We start from the raw sequence: 21,610 nt of genomic DNA on the forward strand, positions 1-21,610 counted from the left end.
AGGGGGCTGCCGGGGACGGAGAAGGGCGGGCGCTGGGCTGGGCTCAGGGGGCTGCCGGGGATAGATAAGGGTGGGCACTGGGCTGGGCTCAGGGGATGGATAAGGGCGGGCGCTGGGCTGGGCTCAGGAGGCTGCCAGGGGCGGAGAAGGGTGGGCACTGGGCTGGGCTCAGGGGATGGATAAGGGCGGGCGCTGGGCTGGGCTCAGGAGGCTGCCAGGGGCGGAGAAGGGTGGGCACTGGGCTGGGCTCAGGGGGCTGCCGGGGATGGATAAGGGCGGGCGCTGGGCTGGGCTCAGGGGGCTGCTGGGGATGGATAAGGGCGGGCGCTGGGCTGGGCAGGGGTGTGTGGGGACGGAGAAGGGCGGGCGCTGGGCTGGGCTCAGGGGGCTGCCGGGGGCGGAGAAGGGCACTGGGCTGGGCAGGGGTGTGTGGGGACGGAGAAGGGCGGGCGCTGGGCTGGGCTCAGGGGGCTGCCGGGGACGGAGAAGGGTGGGCGCTGGGCTGGGCAGGGGTGTGTGGGGACGGAGAAGGGCGGGCGCTGGGCTGGGCTCAGGGGGCTGCCGGGGGCGGAGAAGGGCACTGGGCTGGGCAGGGGTGTGTGGGGACGGAGAAGGGCGGGCGCTGGGCTCGGCTCAGGGGGCTGCCGGGGGCGGAGAAGGGCGGGCTCTGGGCAGGGGTGTGTGGGGACGGAGAAGGGCGGGCGCTGGGGTGGGCTCAGGGGGCTGCCGGGGGCGGAGAAGGGCGGGCGCTGGGCTCGGCTCAGGGGGCTGCCGGGGGCGGAGAAGGGCGGGCGCTGGGCTCGGCTCAGGGGGCTGCCGGGGATGGAGAAGGGCGGGCGCTGGGCTCGGCTCAGGTGGCTGCTGGGGACGGAGAAGGGTGGGCGCTGGGCTGGGCAGGGGTGTGTGGGGACGGAGAAGGGCGGGCGCTGGGGTGGGCTCAGGGGGCTGCCGGGGGCGGAGAAGGGCGGGCGCTGGGCTGGGCTCAGGGGGCTGCCGGGGATGGAGAAGGGCGGGCGCTGGGCTCGGCTCAGGGGGCTGCTGGGGACGGAGAAGGGTGGGCGCTGGGCTGGGCAGGGGTGTGTGGGGACGGAGAAGGGCGGGCGCTGGGGTGGGCTCAGGGGGCTGCCGGGGGCGGAGAAGGGCGGGCGCTGGGCTCGGCTCAGGGGGCTGCCGGGGGCGGAGAAGGGCGGGCGCTGGGCTGGGCTGCGGGGTTTGCCGGGGTCGAAAGGAGACAGGGCAGGGCGCTCCCTGCGCGGCGCCTCCCGGCCAGCAGAGGGCGCTGCAGCCGGAGCCGCCCGCCCCAGCCTCTCCCCTTGGCGGCGGAGCCTGCTCCTCGGCGCCGCATCATGTGGGCCAGGCCAGCCCTTGCACGGAGCCGCGGCCGCGGCCGAGCGTCTCCTGGGTGGGCGCCGCCATGAGGCGCTGAGCGGCGGCTGCGTGGGGAGGATCGAGCCGGCCGCAGCCCCGAGTCTCCGCCCGGCCTTGTCCCGAGCTAAGCCCCGTCCGCTGCGGCGGCGGGTCCGGCCGGCGGGAGCGCGGGGCCATGTGAAGCGGAGCGGCCGGGAGCCCGCGCCCGGAGCGAGGAGCCGCCGCCGGCCCGGAGGGGCCCCCGCGGGAGGAACATGGCGACGTCTAATCTCTTAAAGGTGCGACCCGGGCCCGCTGCCCGGGCAGGGCCCGTGTCTCCGTCCGCCGGTGGCGGTGGGGCCTGGGGGCTGCTCTGCGGGGCGGGGGAGCGCGGCGGCCGAGCAGAGGAAATGTGGGGGAGCAAGGGGGCAGCCTGGAGTGGGGGAGGGGCTGGGAGCGTGGGGGGGACAGTGGTGAGGGTGGGGGGGACAGGAGCTGTGCGGGGTCAGAGACCTGAAGGGGGAAGCAGGGGAAGGCTTGTCTCTGAAGTTGTGGTGTCCAGTATGTTGTAATATTTTGGGGGTGGGGGCAGGGCGTATAACAAACCTTCGTCTTACCCTGTGCTGGTGGCTGTGTTGGCTCGAGAGTCACGGATCTCTCTTCTCTGTCCCCTTTCTGTCCAGTGCTAAACTTCACACAGTCTAACCTGTCTCCAAATGTCACCCCCCCCCAGATCAAATAAGAGTGTCCTGTCACCGTATACTTTCCCCACAGTTTAATTCTGTTCTGCATTAACAAAGCGGCAAAGAATCCTGTGGCACCTTATAGACTAACAGACGTTTTGGAGCATGAGCTTTCGTGGGTGAATACCCACTTCCTCAGATGCATTAACAAAGAAACCCTAGACACACAGACAGTGATTTTTAGATAGAGTTTGAAATGATTGTACCGTGGATAAGTATTGTTTGCATCACCACTATGTTCAGAATTTGAGGAGTGCAGTTTACCTGTAAGGAAAAAAACACTGAACATGTATCATTTATTTAAGCAACATTTTTTACGTAATATAGTGTTTTCATATGTGTTTGGTATATGATGATAAACATCAGTGAAAATTGACATAATATTACTCCTGAGGGCATTCTGTGCCAAAAAATTAAAAATTCTATGCACAATATTTTAAAATTTTGCAAGTTTTTTATTAATAAATAAATGCAGAGGCTTCAGCACAGCAGTGGGGAGCATGGGCCACTGGCTGCATGAAGGTGGGAGATGACCCTGCAGCCCCCCTGGGACACGGACTCAGTAGTGAGGCTGCACCTGATCCTGACACAGCACAAGACCTGGGCCTGTCCCAAAAACACCCTGGAGCCCTGCCCTTCTGTGTCAGGTGCACCATGTGGGGGGCAAGCAGGCTCAACGAGGCAGGAACCAAGCATGGAGGGGATCCAGGTGTGGAGCGAGAGGATTCTATGTGGAACAATCCAGGTGTAGGCAGCTCAGTGGGGGGGGTCTATGTGTGGGGGGGATCTGGATTCACAGGCTTGTTGTGGGGGGAGGGTTCCCAGGTGCAGGGGCAATGGGACTCTGCTGGGGCTTCCAGGTGAAGGTGGTTGGGTTCTGGGTGTGGGGGTCTCAGCAGGGGGTCCTGGGTGCTGGGGGAGTGGAGCTTGATGGGGTGGGGGTCTGGGTGCAGCTAGTTGGGGATCAGTGGCATGGGGGCTGGATGTGGGGGTTTGGGTGTAGGGCTCATCAGGATGGGGGTTTGAATGCAGGGAGCTCAGTGTGAGGTGGTGGTGTGGGTACAGGGATGGGGGTCTGGAGGCAGGAGGTCTGCGTGCAGGGGGCTCCAGATGCAGGGGTTGAGCTTCAGTGGGATGGGTTTCAGGTATGGAGGGACAGGGGCTTCTGGGTGTATGGGATGAGGTGTGGCAAGAGTGTCTGGGTATGGGAGTTCTGGATGTAGGGGGTTGGCCAAATGGGGCAGCAGCTCCCCGCAGCTGAGGAGCGATGTGGGTAGGAAGCAGAGGAGGATGCAGTGCTTCCTGCAGCTTTGGGAGGTTTTGGGGAATGGGTTTGACACAGCCTGAGCCACTCCTTGCAGGGGAAGAGGAAATCCAGTCCTCTCTTACCTCCAGCCCAGTCAGGACTAGCACCTGATCGTGGCTCGGAGTAGGAGCCACTGGCTGGGGTGTTCCCAGCCCTGCAGTGATTTATCTCTCTGCCAGCTGTTCAGGATACCTGAACTGATGTACCTCTGCTGCTACAGAGTGGTGTGTGACTGCTCTTGCAGCTGCCCTTTGCTTCCCCGTCAGAAAGTCATTTTTCTGCAGGGAAGCAGAGAAATCTGTGGGAGACAAGAATTCATGTGTGCAAACTTCCCCCAGGAGTACTAGCCCTGATCAGTTAAAATTGTGGAATTCCAGAACCACTATGTGTTGCTATGAAACAAATTGTCCAAGAAGGGGAAATGGGGACAATTGGGGATGATTATTTGAAGGAGTCCTATCTCAGAACGCTAGGTCCAAACAGCCTATATATTTGGCCATATTTTACTTTAGCAGTGTGTGCTATGTTGTTACTTATAGTATGTTTAGGGATTTTGGATAGATTGACATTTGCTTTGGGAAAATGTTAATTACATGGTCTTGTAAACAGATGTAAGAAAGTTTAGCATCTCAGAGTTGATAGTATTTCACTTTAGAATCTTCTAGAAGATAATTCCTACAATTGGGGGAGAGTGTAGTGTAAGGCCCGGATTCTGTTAGTTGTAGAATGATGATATCTGCAAAACTGGTTTTGAAAAAGTATTTATAATCACATGCTAAATATACAAAGGTGCAGGCTTAACACAGATGATCTAGATATAGATGCCTGGTAGGTAACTTGCTGGTGTCTCTAAAGCTTTTAGATAATTAACTTAGTAGTAATTAACTGCTAGTTTGCCTTTTCCATCAGAACATCTCAAAGCTCTGTACAAAAACAAATAAATATGAACCCTTTTTACTAAAGGGAAACTGAGATAGAGATTGACTTGCAGGAAACCACACAGCAGTTCATTGAGAGAGCTCGGAATAGAAACTCTCTTGATTCCCGGTCTTGAGGCTTAAAAAAACTACTACACTTAAAGCATATTAACACAAAATTAAGGTTGACTGGCAGTATCTCATATCCTTTCAGAATATAAAATGCACCTATACTATACCGTATCAGTGCTCATGTTCACGCATTGCTCTGCATCCTTTCTGTCCTCTGTGCTGCATTGTGGCTCTGGGGAGTTCTGGCTATTTGGTGGCCCTCATCTGATACTACTGCTATACAAATAAATAATAACTGAAGGTGTTGTCCCATAGATAATATTTAGGATTAGAAAGAAAAGGTGTTAACATTTGGCTAGTCCTTGGAGGAGGGAGAAGGCCAAGTGGTTGAGTGTAGGGCCAATTTAGGTAGCTTCTGTTCATTAAACTGTACCTTTATCCTAGTAAATACAAGGCCTAAGAGTTTCCCTGTCATTCCTTGTGCACTTTCCCCATGGTTCTCTATTTGCTTGGGAAGTGAAGTGAAATGAAATATGACTTCCCCAGGAGGGCAGCGGTTGCGTTGACACTAACTCAGTTGAAACGTAACTGGGTGGTGTCAGTTTGGAATGGATCAGTACAATAATTTGAACCTCGGATATGCACCTTCCTTCCCCCGCAAAATGAACAATAGAAACATTTTGATATCACATTAATTTTTTTTATTGGGATGTTGTCTTTTGAAAACACTTTGCTCAAACACCTCAAAATTGGCCAGCTAGTCCTCTCCTGGACCACGATGAGGCACAGCAAATTTCAAGGCAATCGCTTTATGCTTGTGGATTTTAGAGCACTTATCAAAATGAGTTTGTTAAACAGTAAGATGGTTTCTGCCTTCACTGTAGTGGTGCTACACTCCTCTGTAATAGGCCTCGGGTTTCAGGGGGCAGTTCTTTGTGTCTGTATTTTAAATATTTCAGGAGCTCATTGCATAAAACTGAAGCAATTATGAGACTTACCTGAATTACGGTTATTTCAGAAGTATATTTGCTAGTCTGTAAATGACTGCATTACCAAATTTAGTAAAGATGCTCAGACTACTGCAAGGATCTCATACTTGGTTTCTGGAACTTTGAAGTAGAGGCCAAATACATAACAGGGTTTTGAACTCCCAAAGTTCAGGGATGTTCAGATCCGTGGTTTTCATTCAGATATCACAGTATATCAATATTGTGGTCTCCTCAGAGCCCTTGGTGGCACTGGGAGCAAGAAAATATGGTCCTTGATTGTGCAGTTGGACCCATGTGGACGAACCTTGTATCTGTGTAAATTCTCATTGGAGTGAAAGGGGCTGCACGCAGGTGCAAGTATACCCTTTCAAATTTAGTTAGGGATTGGGGCATAAGCTTAGTCCGGATTCTGTGGGTAACTTATCTTTTTTTTTTTTTTCCCTTCCCCTGTTTCAATCGTGTATCTTATCCCATTTACCTCTTATTTCAACCATTCTTCTCCAACCTCTCGTCCCTGGCAACTTGCAGTATACCAGCTAGTTTTGATATCTATAACTCACAGTAAATGTTTCCAGCTGTGCACTTTGGGTGTCTCGTCTTGACTATTTCCTAATAGGACTTCCTTAAAATGTCAGCAAGGAATATATGCCAACTGCCGTTGTATAGTGGAGGCCTTCTTGTCGTTAACATTGCCTAACCCTCAATACCTGCCGATAAAGCCCCATTCTTTGGCTTGACTGTAGTTGCTAAGTATTCAGTAGTAATTGCATTGCAATCACAGCACCAAGTGTGAGAGCTGCCAGACAGAAGAGGTTGGTCAAATTGCATGCTAAATTTGAAGTTGTTGTGAGAGCTGGATTTAAGCATCCTTTGGGCCCCATATTTGACATCCAGGAGCTAGTATATAAGATCAGCACAGTAACAAACATGTTAAAAGAATGAGGAGTCCTTGTGGCACCTTAGAGACTAACATTTATTTGGGCATAAGCTTTCGTGGCTAAAACCCATTTCATCAGATGCATGGAGTGGAAAATACAGTAGGAAGATAGATAGATACACACACGCACACGAGAGAACATGAAAAATTGGGGGGTTGCCATACCAATTCTAACAAGACTAATCAATTAAGGTGGGTTATTACCAGCAGGAGAAAAAAAAACGTGCAGTGATAATCAGGGTGGCCCATTTCAAACGGTTGACAAGAAGGTGTGAGTAACAGTAGGGGAAAAATTAGCATGGGGAAATAGTTTTTACTTTGTGTAATGACCCATCCACTCCCAGTCTTTATTCAAGCCTAATTTAATGGTGTCCAGATTGCAAATTAATTCCAGTTCTGCAGTTTCTCATTGGAGTCTGGTTTTGAAGTTTTTTTGTTTTAGAATTGTGACTTTTAGGTCTGTAATTGAGTGACCAGGGAGATTGAAGTGTTCTCTGACTGGTTTTTAAATGTTATAATTCTTGACATCTGATCTGTGCGCATTTATTCTTTTGTGTAGAGACTGTCCGGTTTGGCCAGTGTACATGGCAGGGGGCATTGCTGGCACCTGATGGCATATATCACATTGGTAGATATTCAGGTTAACGAGCCCCTGATGATGTGGCTGATGTGATTAGGTCCTGTGATGATGTCTCTTGAATAGATATGTGGACAGAGTTGGCAACAGTTTTTGTTGCAAGGATAGGTTCCTGGGTTAGTGTTTTTGTTGTATGGTGTGTAGTTGCTGGTGAGTATTTGCTTAGGGGGGGCGGCTGCCTGTAAGCAAGGACTAGCCTCTCTCTCAAGATGTGAGAGTGAGGGATTGTCCTTCGGGATAGGCTGTAGATCCTTGATGATGCACTGGAGAGGTTTTAGTTGGGGGCTGAAGGTGGAGTTCTGTAATTTTCTTTGTTGGGCCTGTCCTGTAGTAGGTGACTCCTGGGTACTCCTTTGGCTCTGTCAGTCTGTTTCTTCACTTCAGCAGGTGGATATTGTAGTTTTAAGAACGGTTGATAGTGATCTTGTAGGTGTTTGTCTCTGTCTGAGGGGTTGGAGCAAATGCGGTTGTATCTTAGAGCTTGGCTGTAGACAGTGAATCGTGTGGTGTGGTCTGGATGATGTGGATGGCCACACCACACCATCAGGGGTTCGTTCACCTGCACATCTACTAATGTGATATATGCCATCATGTGCCAGCAATGCCCCTCTGCCATGTACATTGGCCAAACTGGACAGTCTCTATACGAAAGAATAAATATCTCTTCCTACTATATTATATATCATATATATTTTCCTACTGTATTTTCTGCTGCATGAATCTGATGAAGTGGGTTTTAGCCCACAAAAGCTTATGCCCAAATAAATTTGTTAGCCTCTAAGGTGCCACAAGTACTCCTCGTTCTATTTGCTGATACAGATTAACACGGCTACCACTCTGAAACCTGTCATACATGTTAAAATTGGAGACAAGGAGGGTGAGGTAATATCTTTTATTGGGCCAACCTCAGTTGGTGGAAAGAACAAGCTTTTGAGCTTCACAGAGCTCTTCCTCAGGTCTGTGGAAGGAAGGAACCTGACGTGTCCAAGCTAAATACAAGGTGGGATAGATTGTTAAGCTTAAAGGGTTCACACATGTTGTAGGACAGTGGTTCTCAACCTTTTTTAACCAAGGACCCCAAACTTAAACAGACAAACCTGCGGACCCACAATCAGAAGTGATGCATAGAGGCATCACATGCCTCCCAGATTTCTGCCTTCCGTTTGTCCCTGCTCACTGAAGTGCTGATGTAGCAGGGCAGAGCTCTGGTGTGTCTCCTTGGCTAGCTGCTGCTGCTCATGGATTCAGTGGCTATGAGGCAATCCCTTTTGATGGCGGGGAGATCTCTCCTCTGCTGTGATCCTGCAACTGAAATTTATTAAATATTTTTGGATGTTTTTCTGCATTTTCAATATGATTTAAATTACCACACAGAATACTAAGTGCACAGTGCTCACTTTATATTATCTTTGATTAAAAATTTATACACTGTAAAAATAATAAAAGTAATAAGTACAATTTCTTTATTGTGAAAGTACAACTTACAAATGTAGATTTTGTTTTTGGTTACATATTTGCACTCAAACAAAACAGTGTAAAATTTTAGTGCCTACAAGTCTACTCAGTCCTACTTCTTATTCTGCCAATCGCTAAGACAAACAAGGTTGTTTACATTGATGGGAAATACTGCTGCCTGCTTCTTTACAATGTCACCTGAAAGTGAGAACACTCATTCACATCACACTTTTGTAGCTGGTGTTGCATGATATTTATGTGCCAGATATGCTAAACATTCATATGCCCCTTCCATGCTTCAGCCACCATTCCAGAGGACATGCTTCCATGCTGCTGATGCCTGTTTAAAAAAAAAAAAGTCAGTTAAATTTGTGACTGTACTCCTTGGGGTGAGAATTGTATGTCTCCTGCTCTGTTTTACCCACATTCTGCCTATATTTCATGTTATAGCAGGGTCAGATGATGACTCAGCACATGTTCATTTTAAGAACACTTTCACAGCAGATTTGACAAAACACAAAGAAGGTAGTGATGTGAGATTTCTAAAAATAGCTACAGCACTCAACCCAAAGTTTAAGAATCTGAAGTGCCATCCAAAATCTGAGAGGGATGAGGAGTGGAACACGCTTTCAGAAGTCTTAAAAGAGCCACACTCTGATGCGGAAACTATAGAGCCCAAATCACCAAAAAAGAAAATTTCAACCCTCTGTTGATGGCATCTGACTCAGATGATGAAAATAACATGCGTCAGTCCGCACTGCTTTGGATCTTTATCAAGCAGAACCCATCATCAGCATGGAAGCATATCCTCTGAAATGGTGGTTGAAGCAGGAATGGGCATATGAATCTTTAGCACATCTGGCATGTAAATATCTTGCGACGCTGGCAACAACAGTGCCAAGGGAATGCCTGTTCTCACTTTCAGGTGACACTGTGAACAAGAAGCGAGCAGCAGCATCTCCTGCAAATTTAAACAAAACTTGTTTGTCTGTGCAACTGGCTGAACAAGAAGTAGGACTGAGTGGACTTGTAGTCTCTAAAGTTTTACATGGTTTTATTTTTGAATGCCCTTTTTTTGTGCATAATTCTATATTTGTAAGTTCAACTTTCATGATCAAGAGATTGCACTACAGTACTTGTATGAAGTGAATTGAAGAATACAGTTCTCTTTTTTACAGTGCAAATATTTGTAATAAAAATAAATATGATCACTGTACACTTTGTATTCTGTTGTAATTAAAATTAGTATATTTGAAAATGTAGTAAACATCCAAAAATATATAAAATACATTTTTTTTACTGTTAACAGTGTGATTCATCACAATTAATTTTTTAATCACTTGACAACCCTAGTAGCAAGTTGTTGTAATGGGCCATGAAATCAGTCTCTCTTTTAAATCCTTGTTTTTTGGTATTCAGTAGTTACAAATATAAGTTTCCTTGTCTCTCTCATATCCTGGGACCAGCGTGGCTACAACAACACTGCATGTAACATTTAAGTTAAGGAAAATTAACTAAGAAGTGTGAGGGAACTGTAGTGCTATCTACAAAAATAATTGAGATAGGTGGGTGTGCTCTCAGTATAAAGTGCCTTTTCTCCTTTATTGTATTACAGTAGTGCCTAAACCCCAACTGAAATCTGGGCCCCATTGTGCCTGACGTTATACAACATGCAGTAAGAGGCAGCCTTGCTTCAAAGAGGCTACTATTCAGTGTTTAAAAAACAAAAACAAAAAAACCCCACTACATGAAGGCAGAGTTACAGTTGCTTGGTAGTGTGTTGTCCTGTTGCAGAATGTTGAGTTGAGGAAAACTCAAACTTCTGAGAAGCAGGAAATGCAAGTGAAAGTTGCCTGTGCAAACAGGGCCAGTGCAAGGATGTTTCGTGCCCTAGGCGAAACTTCCACCTTGCGCCCCCTGGCCCTGAGTGCCCCTCCTCCCCCTGCGGCAGCTCCCCACCCTCCGGTCTGAGGCACCTCCGCCCCAGCTCACCCCTGCTCCGTGCACGAGCACCCCAAGCATGCTGTGGCTGCTTCACTTCTCCCGCCTCCCAGGCTTGCGGTGCCAATCGGCTTAGGTGCCGAAAGCCTGGGAGGCAGGAGAAGTGAAGCAGCTATGGTGTGTTTGGGGAGGAGGCGGGGCAGGGATGAGCTGGGGTGGGGAGTTCCCCTGTGTGCTGCCCCTCTCCTTGCTGCAGGCGGCCCTCCTCCTGCTCCCCTGCCCCAGCTCCCTCTGCCTAAATGCCAGCGGCGACCGAGGTGGACAAAGATCCAGCCGCCACGGTCGCTGCTGAAGAAAATGGCGCCCCCCAAATCCCAGCGCCTCGCCTACATGGTTGCACCGGCCCTGCCTGCACTGCCCTCAGGCCCAGCTCAGTCGCTCTGCCAAAGAGCAGCACATGTGACACAAGCAGAGGCATCACCAGAGAGCTGTGGGCTCATCTGCATGGCCTGCCTCACCCTGGGTGGAAGGGCCTGCTCCTGTCCCCAGTGTGAGTGGCTGATTCAGCCCAATAGTGTAGTTTCTTCACATCAGAGAAGCATCGTGAATGATCAACCTGTGTGTGGATTTTCTATAGCAGGTTGGGTTCCTGAGTCAGTGCAGGGACTGAGAGGGGAGGCTTTGCACCTCCCTGATGTGATGCTGGCGCAGGCAGGGGACAGAGAGGCCACAGTAGCAGGTCAGAGCAGCCTGCGGACAGCCTTAGCTTGCCCTCCCTACCTCCCACTGCCATAGTCCCTGTAGGCATCACTGCACCCAGGGGATCCCTAGAGTTCAGGCCTGTCTCTTCCTGCCCTTGATCTGCCCTGAAACATCCCCTGTGCCAGAAGAATCTAGGGGGTTGGCACTGAGCCCCTGGTGCAATTCACCCAGGGGAGTCATGCAGCCCCTTGGTGCCAGCCCAGCTTCACCCTACTCTGCACACACAGCAGGTGCAAAGCGACTGCACAGGGGAGGAGAAGGAGCCTCCTTGGTTGAGTCCTCTTGAGCCTGCTTCTCTCTCTTTTCAGGAAAACCAGGAAGTTCAAACACAAAAGACACTTTGTAAAAACAGTTCAGGTGGCTGAGAGACAGCGACGCAAAACCCAAATGCACAATGCTAGGAAACACAGCACAAAACCATTCACCTACATCTCTCCTCTTCTCTCTCACTCACACACTGCCCATTCCCTCAGCCAACCAGTCCTACTCAGCTATTGTCACCAGTCAGACCCTTAACTCTACCCTCCGCGGAATGCCATGAAACAATGCTTACATCTCCTGAACAAAAAGCTACATAAAGAAATATGCATAGTAGAGATCAGTACATGCACCCTGCTCAGGACACATGACCAAAGGAGCCCCAGTGACATCAATCTAAAACTATTCATTACACCCCAAAATATTCTACATAGCAGCTGGAGCTTACAAGTTCTCTTATATACTATCTGTCACCATTTACAAACAAAGTCACAGCACACAAACACTGCAATCTGTGCAGTTATGACTTACCAAATTGCAGAATCCATCAAAAAGATTGAGATGTAATATTGCTCCACATAAACAAATATGCTACCCCACAAAATCAAAATAACTTGGTTGGTAGCCTACAACTGTGAGATGAAGGTTCAATGTCTTAATATAACAATGTCAGCTCCAAAATACTGCCACATTTACACCTACTTCCACATATACTCTTATCATTGCACAGATTTCCCATCTTAAATTCATATTGAACACATTCAAAATAAATGTTTGTTTAAAAAAATTTATTTAGGTGACACCTGTATTGGGAACAATACTGGTAACATATTCTAGTTCACAATATTAAGATTACAAACAAAAAGGACATATAGTTGTGATTCTTGACAAGTCCTAAATGGAAATAATCCAGATTCAAGCTAACCATCAGAAACACAGATTAATCCCATAGGAACGCTGGCATTAAACATGCCCTGTCTACAGGTGTGTTTTGATTTTGTAAACACTTCCCTGCTGGGCTAGCCTGGGGCTTACAGATGGCAGAGTTAAGGGTATCTGGGTGGCCTATGAGTGTAGATAAGTAGAGCAGCTTTTCTCTGAGAATGGATGGTATTTGGGAACAGGGATGTGTGGGGCTGATGTACCGAGATACATTGTGTTACAGTGTGTTGTATGTGTTCCAGTTTTGCATTGTTGTCCCTTAGCAACTTGTTCTCCTCCTTGATGTTACCTTAACATTGCACACAACCCCTTAGCAACTTGTTTTTTACCGCTGTAACCTGTGTCCCTGGGGATACCCCTGGGTGAGTCACCGCAGCAGGGACTGACCCTGAAATCTCTGCTTCCCCATGCATGAGCTGCTGCTCCCTGAGCTAAAAAACTCCACTGCTTGGCCAGGCTACAGCTCCTCAGCCTCCACCTTTGGCTCAGCCAGGCTGAGAGGAGAGAGCCTCGAGGGTGGGGAAGGGTCACAGATCTCTGAACTAAGGTGGGAACCAGAGAGGTTCCCTACTGGTGCCAGGCCCGCCTAGGGACCTGGGGCACTAGCACGGTGAGGCTGGGCACCTCGTTGGCTCCCTGGGCTGCTAGAGACTGGAAGCCAGGTCAGAAGGGGGGCAGCCGTGGGGGTAGGTCCCTGCCAGCCGCCAGGACCCAGAACCGTGGAGGGGAAGGGGCTGCTCCTGGGCTTCCATCCAGCCGCCCCCACGCTGGGGCTCCCCGCATGCGGCCCCCTTACCTCCTCCTTCAGGGCGGCGAAGTGCTCCAGGGAGGAGGCAGGCAGGTCCCCGTAGAGCAGCTCCCTGGGGCCGGGCGGGGCCCTCAGCGTCCCAGGCCCCCTGCTCAGGAAGAACAGCGCCTTGCCGCGGCCGGCGGGGAGCTCGGTGCTGAGCGCCAGCTGCCCCGCCGGGCTCAGCGTCACCAGCAGCAGCAGCGGCTGCCCCGCGGCGCCCTCCTGGAAGCCCCGCAACGGGCTGCGCCTCGGGGCTGGCCGCACAGCGCTCCAGCTTCAGCCACAGGCTCCGCACTACATGCTCCCCAAGCAGCCGGACGCGGGGATCCGAGGTGAGGGCGTCCCAGGAGTGGCGCCAGGATTTTTGGCGCCCTAGGCGGGGGTCCTTCCGCGCCCCCTGTTGTTGGCGGCAATTCTGCAGCGGGGGGGTTCTTCTGCACTCCCGGTCTTCAGAGCACTTCGGCGGCAGGTCCCAGAGTGAGTGAAGGACCCGCTGCAGAATTGCCACTGAAGATCCGGAGCGCAGAAGGATCCCCTGCCACCGAATTGCTGCCCCCCAAATCCTGGTGCCCAGGTCACCTAAATGGAAGCCCTGTGTGCAAACATTCCTTTTTGTCCTTTAATAGTGTTAAATGGAATCCGATGAGTGAGAGTGAATTGGTTGTGAAAGGAAGTGAAGTATATTTCAGGAACTGGGGGGTTGACAAAGTAAAGGTATGTGTCGTTGCCCCTCCCCTCCAAAAGATGCATGACAGTTTTATTTTCCTTTGGGTCTTCTCATACAGATCACCGTTTTTGTTATTCAGAACTGTTGCTTGTTTGATTAACAACATTGGCTAGTTTACAGTGTTTGTAATAATAATACAAAGATGTGCATAGTACTTTATAGACAAACAAGAATATCAGGCCTCCATTCCAAGGAGCCCAATCTTTCACATGTCTCTTGAGTGATCTTTACTCATGTGAGCAGTCCAGTTAAGTTCAAGACTTGTAGAAATGGGCCCAAAATTATGGAAATTTATATTTTCAAAGGTGTAGCTAGAGCTCTGAAAACACTTAATCATACATTTTTGTTTGTGTTAACAAGATGTACTGGGGCATTACTGAAAGAGAGAAGAGTCAGACTGCATGGGCAACCTTAACCGCATATCCTGGTCAGAGGCCAGATTAAAAAGGGCTATGATGGAATTGGAGGAAAGGAACTCCACACAGTGAATGTAGACAGCGCACTCTATGAGCTTAGAGATAAAAGGGAGACGGGGTAGTAGCTGGAGAGGCATGGGGGGTCAAGGGTGTGTGTGTTCTTTAGGGTGGCAGAGACTAGAGCAGGGACAGCAGAAGAGTAAAGGAGGGCATGAGAGTGGGCACAAAGGAATTGGATCACTTGATGTGCTGGGGTCACTTAGGCAAGTAGGATGAGGTTAGAGGTGGAGAGCAGAGGAGAAAATTGTGTCTTTGACGGGAGAAGGAGATGAGAGTTGTAAGAAGGGAAGGAAAGACAAGCTGAAAAGAGGGTGAAGATCATAGTATTTTTGTCAACTTCCTCTTGGGGGAAAAAAGTGGTGAAAGTTTGTGCAGAGAGGGAAGTGAATATATGGTGGTGTCAGAATCCCCATCCTAGAGCAGAATTTATTTTTGAAGAAATAGAAGTTATTTTGGTAGATAATTTACAACTGTAAGGATTGTTCAGATATTATCTGTATGTATTTAGTACAAAATACAATGTTGTGTGTTTTATACATAGACTTGGCAGAGTTTGTTTTTTTAATGTCAAAGGATAATTTTAAGCTGTTAATATTTATATAAATTTTCACAATTATGGGAAGTATGGGGCATGGTTAGAGAATTATTTAATGACTGTAGATACTGAGATTCAAAAACGTAAAGCTCTGAACAGTTTTAAACACAAGTTGTCAGCAACAAATATCAAAATATACAAAGGTAAATATCTTTGTATCAAACTCTAATAGGCTCTCAAGTAGCATTTTTCTAATCTTATATATTTGTAAATTTCAGTTATCAATGGAAATTTTTCTGATTGAGTTGTCTACAGTGAAATTGATTACCCAGATTTATTGATAAAAATGTTTGTTTTTCAGTTTCTTTTTGTCAGAGTAACAAAGCTGACTAACTTTACAAACAAAATACAAGTATTTATTCTCATTCTGATGCTGTGTGAACCTTGTCTACACTGTACTATAGTTTAACTTCCACTGGAAAAATACTTCTTGCATCAGTCTCTACTCATTTATTCGTTCTTATTATAACAATTTAAAGGGCATAGGATCTCCTTAAGAAAAAAGAAACTTGTTCATAGAGCAATGTGTAGGAAATATATAGTGAAGAGAGAGTCTAAAATTGGTACGTTATGTCTGGTATTCAGTGCTTCTTCAGACAGTGGATATTAGTATTGTTGAAATGCAATTATTGTATTTTAATGTATGTGAATACTGGGAGGAAAGGAAAGTCAAAATTTCATTAGCAAGATTCCTTAAATGTATCACAGTGAAAGATTTAATTATTTTTTTAATTTACCTTTTTTCTCTACCTTGTGTATAAGATTGCGTAGATTTGGATCAGATGAATGCTTTTTGTGGTAGCACAATTACCAGGGTGGAAAAAAATGACAAATAAGTAGGGCCCTTTGTTTTCAATTTTTATTTTATTTAATTTTTTCCTGGGAATTTATCAGTGTTTATTACAACCACAACAAAAACAAATGAAAAACAGTGCAAAAATATTTAATAATTTTTCTGTGTAAATATCAAGGTTTATTTCGGTGGATGGAAAGACGGGAAAAAATTAGTCATTAACTCTTTGAATTCAGTTCATCAATGTGGTTTGCTGCAAAACTAAAACAGAACTCAAAACATACCACCTCTGAGTTTGAGAAAAATACATCTCTAATCCACAAATAAATCTTCTAATATGAATAAACAGTTTACTGTTGTAGTCTTAGAACTATTAGCCTGTTAATATTTACATTTAATAATTGGGCCACAACATTTGCAGCGCGTACATTCATCTTCAGCCATTTCTCCTATTTTGTTTTTTTTAACTTTCAAATACTTCCTTGTGTTCTGAAACGTATTCTGATACAGGCTTTTGTTTTCTTTCCATTTTAGTGTGTCACATCTTTAAATGTGTATGTGGTGGACGTGTGATTTATCAGTAGGTTCAGATGTACACATGCTTCAGATGTGCACGTCTGTTTGTTTATTGCGTGAATCTTCTAGACTAATACATAGCCTTACTTCAACAGGCAGTTTTGCATATATACACAGATGATAATGTGTTATTGTAATACATATAGCTGATTCAGTGTATTGAATTTTCCTAATAAAACAAATTATTTTTTATATATTTGAATGGTACACAAATAGGGTGAAAATTGGAAAAAACAGAATGATACTTTTTGTAAAACCAGTAGAATTCCAAAATCACAAATGGGGAAAAATAACGGCCCAGTTGTAATTTGATTTCTCATGAGTAAAAACTTTTAGTTCTCTCATTTTTTTCATTTTACGTATCTCCTTTACCCGTTTTTGGTGCTTATAATGTGCGCATCTAAGCTTTCAGCAATCGTATTAAATTTGTTGTGTACTTCTATTTTCATTATTCCCTTTTACCTTTGCCCAAAGATTTAGATCTAATACTTTCATCCTTAAATGTATAGGTGCTTCTATAGTTGTCATTTGTAGCGCACATACTGGTGTCCTTTATCATTGTGTATATGCCAGTTGCAGAACATAGGCCTGGCGCAGTTCCAAGTTTCTAAGGTCTTGTCTACACTATGGGGGTAAGTCCACCTAAGTTAAGCAACTCCAGCTACGTGAATAACATAGCTGGAGTTGACGCAGCTTAGGTCAACTTACTGCAGTGTCTACACCACTCTGAGTTGATCGGAGTCACTTTCCCGTTAACTTACTTTACGCTTCTTGTTCTGGTGGAGTACCGGAGTCGATGGGAGAGTGATCTGCAATCGATTTAGCGAGTCTTCACTGGACCCACTAAATCGATCCCCTGGTGCATTGCTTGCTGTGGCATTGATCCCTGGTAAGTGTAGACATGCCTTTAGGCTATAGCTACAATTCAGCTTACGCCGACATAAGTTAAGTCTCTGAGAGATGTGAATTAGCCACCCTGCTGAGCAACATAACTTATGCCGACCTAAAGGTGGGTGTGGACAGTGCTGTGTCTGAAGGAGAAGTTCTCCCACTGGCACAGCTACTGCCACTCACAGGGGTTGGAGTAATTAATCTGATGGGAGAACTTTCCATCCTGGCTTAGAGTGGCTGTCCAGAGAGCTTACAGCAGCGCAGGGGCTGCTTTTATTTATTTATTTTTATTGGTTACTGAACCAAAAGCTTGCTATCTGTGGTCAAAAACTGGTCTCAAGAATGCTCTATATATCACTAATACCTTCTTATCTGCACCCCATTTGCTTCCAACAACACTTTAAAATAAGTTCATTCTACTTTTACACCTTATATGTGACCTTTACAAGTTGATTGATTATTAAACACTACTCCTGGGAACATAAACTTTTGAACTATCTGAATTTTTTCACCATAAAGAAGTCCTTGTCTTCCCTAATTTTCTTCCTGCTTAAAAACATTCCCTTAGTTTTTTGCAAGTGAGAATTTAAATCTCTAATCATATCCCCACTTGAAATTCTCTAGTGTGACTTATTTTTGTCTTTTCCATGGCTACTTTTAAGTCTTCTATCCTTAGTCCATATATTTGTATCTAGTTTTGTATCCCTGTTGGTTTCAGAATATGAAAGACAAGGTGGGTGAGGTAATATTTTATTGGACTAACTTCTGTTGGTGAGAGAGACAAGCTTCTGAGCTACACAGAGCTCTCTTTCAGGTGTGGAAAATGTACTTTGTGTCACAGCTAAATACAAGGTGGAACTGATTGTTTAACATAAGTAGATAACACATATTTCAAGAGACTATTCAAGGTGAAGTGGCGTATTAACACCTCTCCAGTCATCAGGGGGTGGAAAGCTGGGGGCTGGAGAGGGGATTAGTGGGTTATAGATAGTTGTAATAAGCCGTAAAGCCAGTGTTTCTATTCAGTACATGATTTTTAATATCTACCAAAGTTATGAATTTAAGCTTCCAGGCTCATCTTTTGAAGGAGTTGTGCAGGTTTCCTTTGAGGATGAGTAAGGCTACATTTTAGTCAGTTACTTTTAGTAAAAGTCATGGACAAGTCACAGGCAGTAAACAAAGATTCACGGGCCATAACCTGTCTGCCTTTACTAAAAATACCCCGGACTAAAATTGGTAGGGGGGTAAAGAGTTGAGGAAGCACTGCGGGTGTGGGGTTGGGCTGGCGCAGGCTCCTTACCCAGCTCCTGGGAAGCGGCAGTCCTAGCTCCACGCGCTTCCCCAAGCCCTAGTTCTGCAGCTCCCATTGTCTGGGAACTGTGGCCAATGGGAGCTGCTGGTGGTGCCTGGCTGCCGGCAGTGGAGGAGCTAGGGGAGCTGAGGGAGAGCAGCTCCCCCTCCCCCCAGTAAGCAGTGGTCCTGAGGGTGCCCCCCCTAAACTCCTGCTGCTTGGGGCGGGGGGCCCCTGAGACTGCCCCAGCAGCAGCCAGTGCGACTGACCCAGGGGTCGCCCGAGCTGCTCAGGCAGCTCCTAGGCCGGCGGCATTGGCTGCTGCAGAAGTCATGGAGGTCACAGAAAGTCACGGGATCCGTGACCTCTGTGACACATACAGAGCCTTAAGGATGAGGACTGAGGTCAGATATAGAATGATCAGTTCAGTGAAAAGCTTTCACCCATAAGTGATATGGTGTTTTTGTTCATTATTTTTTTTTTGTATAAGTTCATCCAAGAGCATATTGATTGTCTCGTTTTACTCGTGTAGTTGTTGTTGGGGCATTTAGTGCACTGGATGAGGAACACCACGTTTTGTGATAGGTATGTGTAGGACAGTTATGTGTCGTCTGGTTCCTCTTTGAGTTGCTGGATCCTGGTCTGTGGGGAGCCTGCTTCTGATGATGAGGTTGGGGAGTTGTTTGAAGGCCAGAAGAGGAGATTCAGGAAAGATTTCGTTCAGGATGTGGTCCTCATCGAGTATGAGTTGTAGTTGTTTGATGCCCTATATGGGTTCCATTGTGGGGTTGTAAGTGACAATTCACATATCAAATCCTGGTAGATTGAACATAGGTTTACTTATTATCCGTGTTTCCTGCACACACATTACATTAGGCTTTTTTCCCCAATTCAAAGATGGCTTTCTTAACTGCATTATTAAATTATGCACGTTCCAGCTAAGGAGCATTAAGACCATGTTATTTAAGATGTATTATTGCCTTAATTTAAAATCATGTGAATGCGGTCTATTGAGAGGTTGTCCATCTTTAGATATTTTTCTCCTGATTTTGCTATGATTTTAATCGTTTCAGGGTTTTTTCCTGTCTGCAAGATTCAGTTAATTATTTTTATATTGAACACTGTAAACTGCTCTTTACTTACAAGCAGTACATCTTCTCCCATTCCTTTCCATATTCTCCTCCCTGACCAGAGATGTGTTCTGCAGCCTGTCAATTCTTTGAATATTTTTCTTCCTATTTTCTGCAGCGAGTACCTTTTGGTAGCCTCTGCTTATGACACACCAAAAATTAAAATAATTCTAAATGTATTTCACTGGCTTGTTCTGCTACTGCACATCCTTTATATTCTGCACTGTGCTTTCCCCCTGTGATTGCTGCATTTAGGTTCTGTCCCTTCTACACCATTCTCAAAGGAGTGATTTCCTCCACATTTATTACACCTTATTGTTCCCTTACAAATATCTGCCACATGTCCAAAACTTTGACAATTATAGCAACTTATTGGGGGAGAAGGTGTTAATATATCGTCCCTCTGGGAAGGCAAGGTGAGCATCTCTCAAATAAATTATTCTTAGGTCCTTACACAAGAAATAATCTCTCAGTGCTAACAGTCTTGCTGTGTCTCTAATGTTTTTGGGGGGCTGGAAAGTGGGGAAGATTACTGAGGAGATTGTGATACTGCCATTCTGGCACATGTGAACTTTTTTTTACCCTCTTCAGTCTTAGCTCTAGGTATGGTATGGAGACTATGCTGGGCTTGTTGGTCTATCATTTTCTTCTGGTGATGAACAGAGATCAAATCTCTCTGCTAACTTAGGTCCATCACTGCCTTTGACCCTGTCATTGACCACAGTTGATTGTGTCAACTGTGGAACCTGGCAGGAATAGCCAGAGTAGCACTTGAGTGGCTTGGTTCTTTTTCTTTTTTAGAAGAACCAGAGGATAGTATCATGTGATGGATCATCCATGTGGAGATCTCTCTCACAGGTGGACTTGTAGGATTTTATTTTGTCATCTGTCCTTGTTTTGTGTCAAGCTGCTGAGGTGATGTCAGTTTAGGCTGCATTTCCATGAGCATGCTGGATGCTCAGCTCTGTCATCATCTTGTTGGACCTGCATAGTAATGTCATTAGCCATTCCTCATACTATGATATGAAATCAAATAAAATTTGTCTGCAGATACTTGCATGTTAGATGGAAGTAATGCTGTTTAAGTGAGGAAACAACCAGAATTAACTTCTCCTGTCATGTCTATACCTAAAATTTAGGTCAACTTAGGTCGGGGTGTAAAAAATTCACCCCTGTGAGAGACGTTAAGCTGACCGAAGTCCTGATATAGACGCTGCTAGGCCAAAGGAAGAATTCTTCCTTTGACCTAGCTACTGCCTCATTTGGCAGTGGATTAACTAAGGTTATGGAAAAACCTTTTCCATCTGTGTAGCATCTACACTACATCAGCACAGGTGTGCCATTATAGAATCTATAGTGTACACAAACCCTCCCTCTTTGAAAGGGTGTATTCCTCTGTGAACGTGACTCCCAAATCCCAGAATTCCAGTTGGTTCTGGTAGGAATCCCACAATGCAATGCAGGAAAAAACCCAGAATGCATAGGCTAGTGGTAGAACATTGCACCATGGGAAAATCTGTTCAGAATGCTGTGCGGTTACTTTGAAAAAGCACAGAACTGTCTGGACACTAATTAACATGGGAGGCAGTCTAAATGGGCATCAACAAAGTGCTGCGGGTGCATATTTTAGTATAGTTATATTGGAAAAACATAAACTGATAAAACTTTCCTATGTAGACAAGACCAGATTTTTTGGGTTGGTGAACTCTTCTTCTCAGGTAGCCCAGCACTTGTCTTGGCTGCTGTTCAGAGCTTTCCCAAGCAGTATTTATAATAAAATTGACATGATTATTAGTTTCACAGCTGTATATTCTGGATAGTAGGAGTAAAAATAGCTAGCCTTGACATTTTCACTTTGCTAATGCTTGTGAAATCTGGGTTCTGCAGTAAAGGCATTGGAACTGTCAGTCTGCTGATTCAGTAACCCGTACTGGATGGATTCAGATTTGGAAGATTATTTATACAACTGTGAAGGCTAGAAACTTTATATAAATATAAGCTTACATCTGTCAGAAATTGTTGGCTTAGTGACCTA

General features: G+C 46.3%; 1 protein-coding gene across 1 annotated transcript in view; it reads left to right on the plus strand.

Annotated features, from left to right (window-relative positions):
• The first annotated feature begins 1,545 nt into the window (after window positions 1–1,545).
• Window positions 1,546–21,610, plus strand: part of CUL5 (cullin 5) — a 74,610-nt gene continuing 54,545 nt past the window's right edge. The window contains exon 1 of the mRNA XM_030560961.1: window positions 1,546–1,646. Within this exon, the coding sequence (XP_030416821.1) occupies window positions 1,623–1,646 (24 nt within the window). The 5' untranslated portion in view covers window positions 1,546–1,622. The remainder of the gene's footprint in view (window positions 1,647–21,610) is intronic.

The sequence above is a fragment of the Gopherus evgoodei genome, chromosome 1 (genome assembly GCF_007399415.2).
Source record: "Gopherus evgoodei ecotype Sinaloan lineage chromosome 1, rGopEvg1_v1.p, whole genome shotgun sequence".
In the NCBI taxonomy this organism is placed as follows: Eukaryota; Metazoa; Chordata; order Testudines; family Testudinidae; genus Gopherus; species Gopherus evgoodei.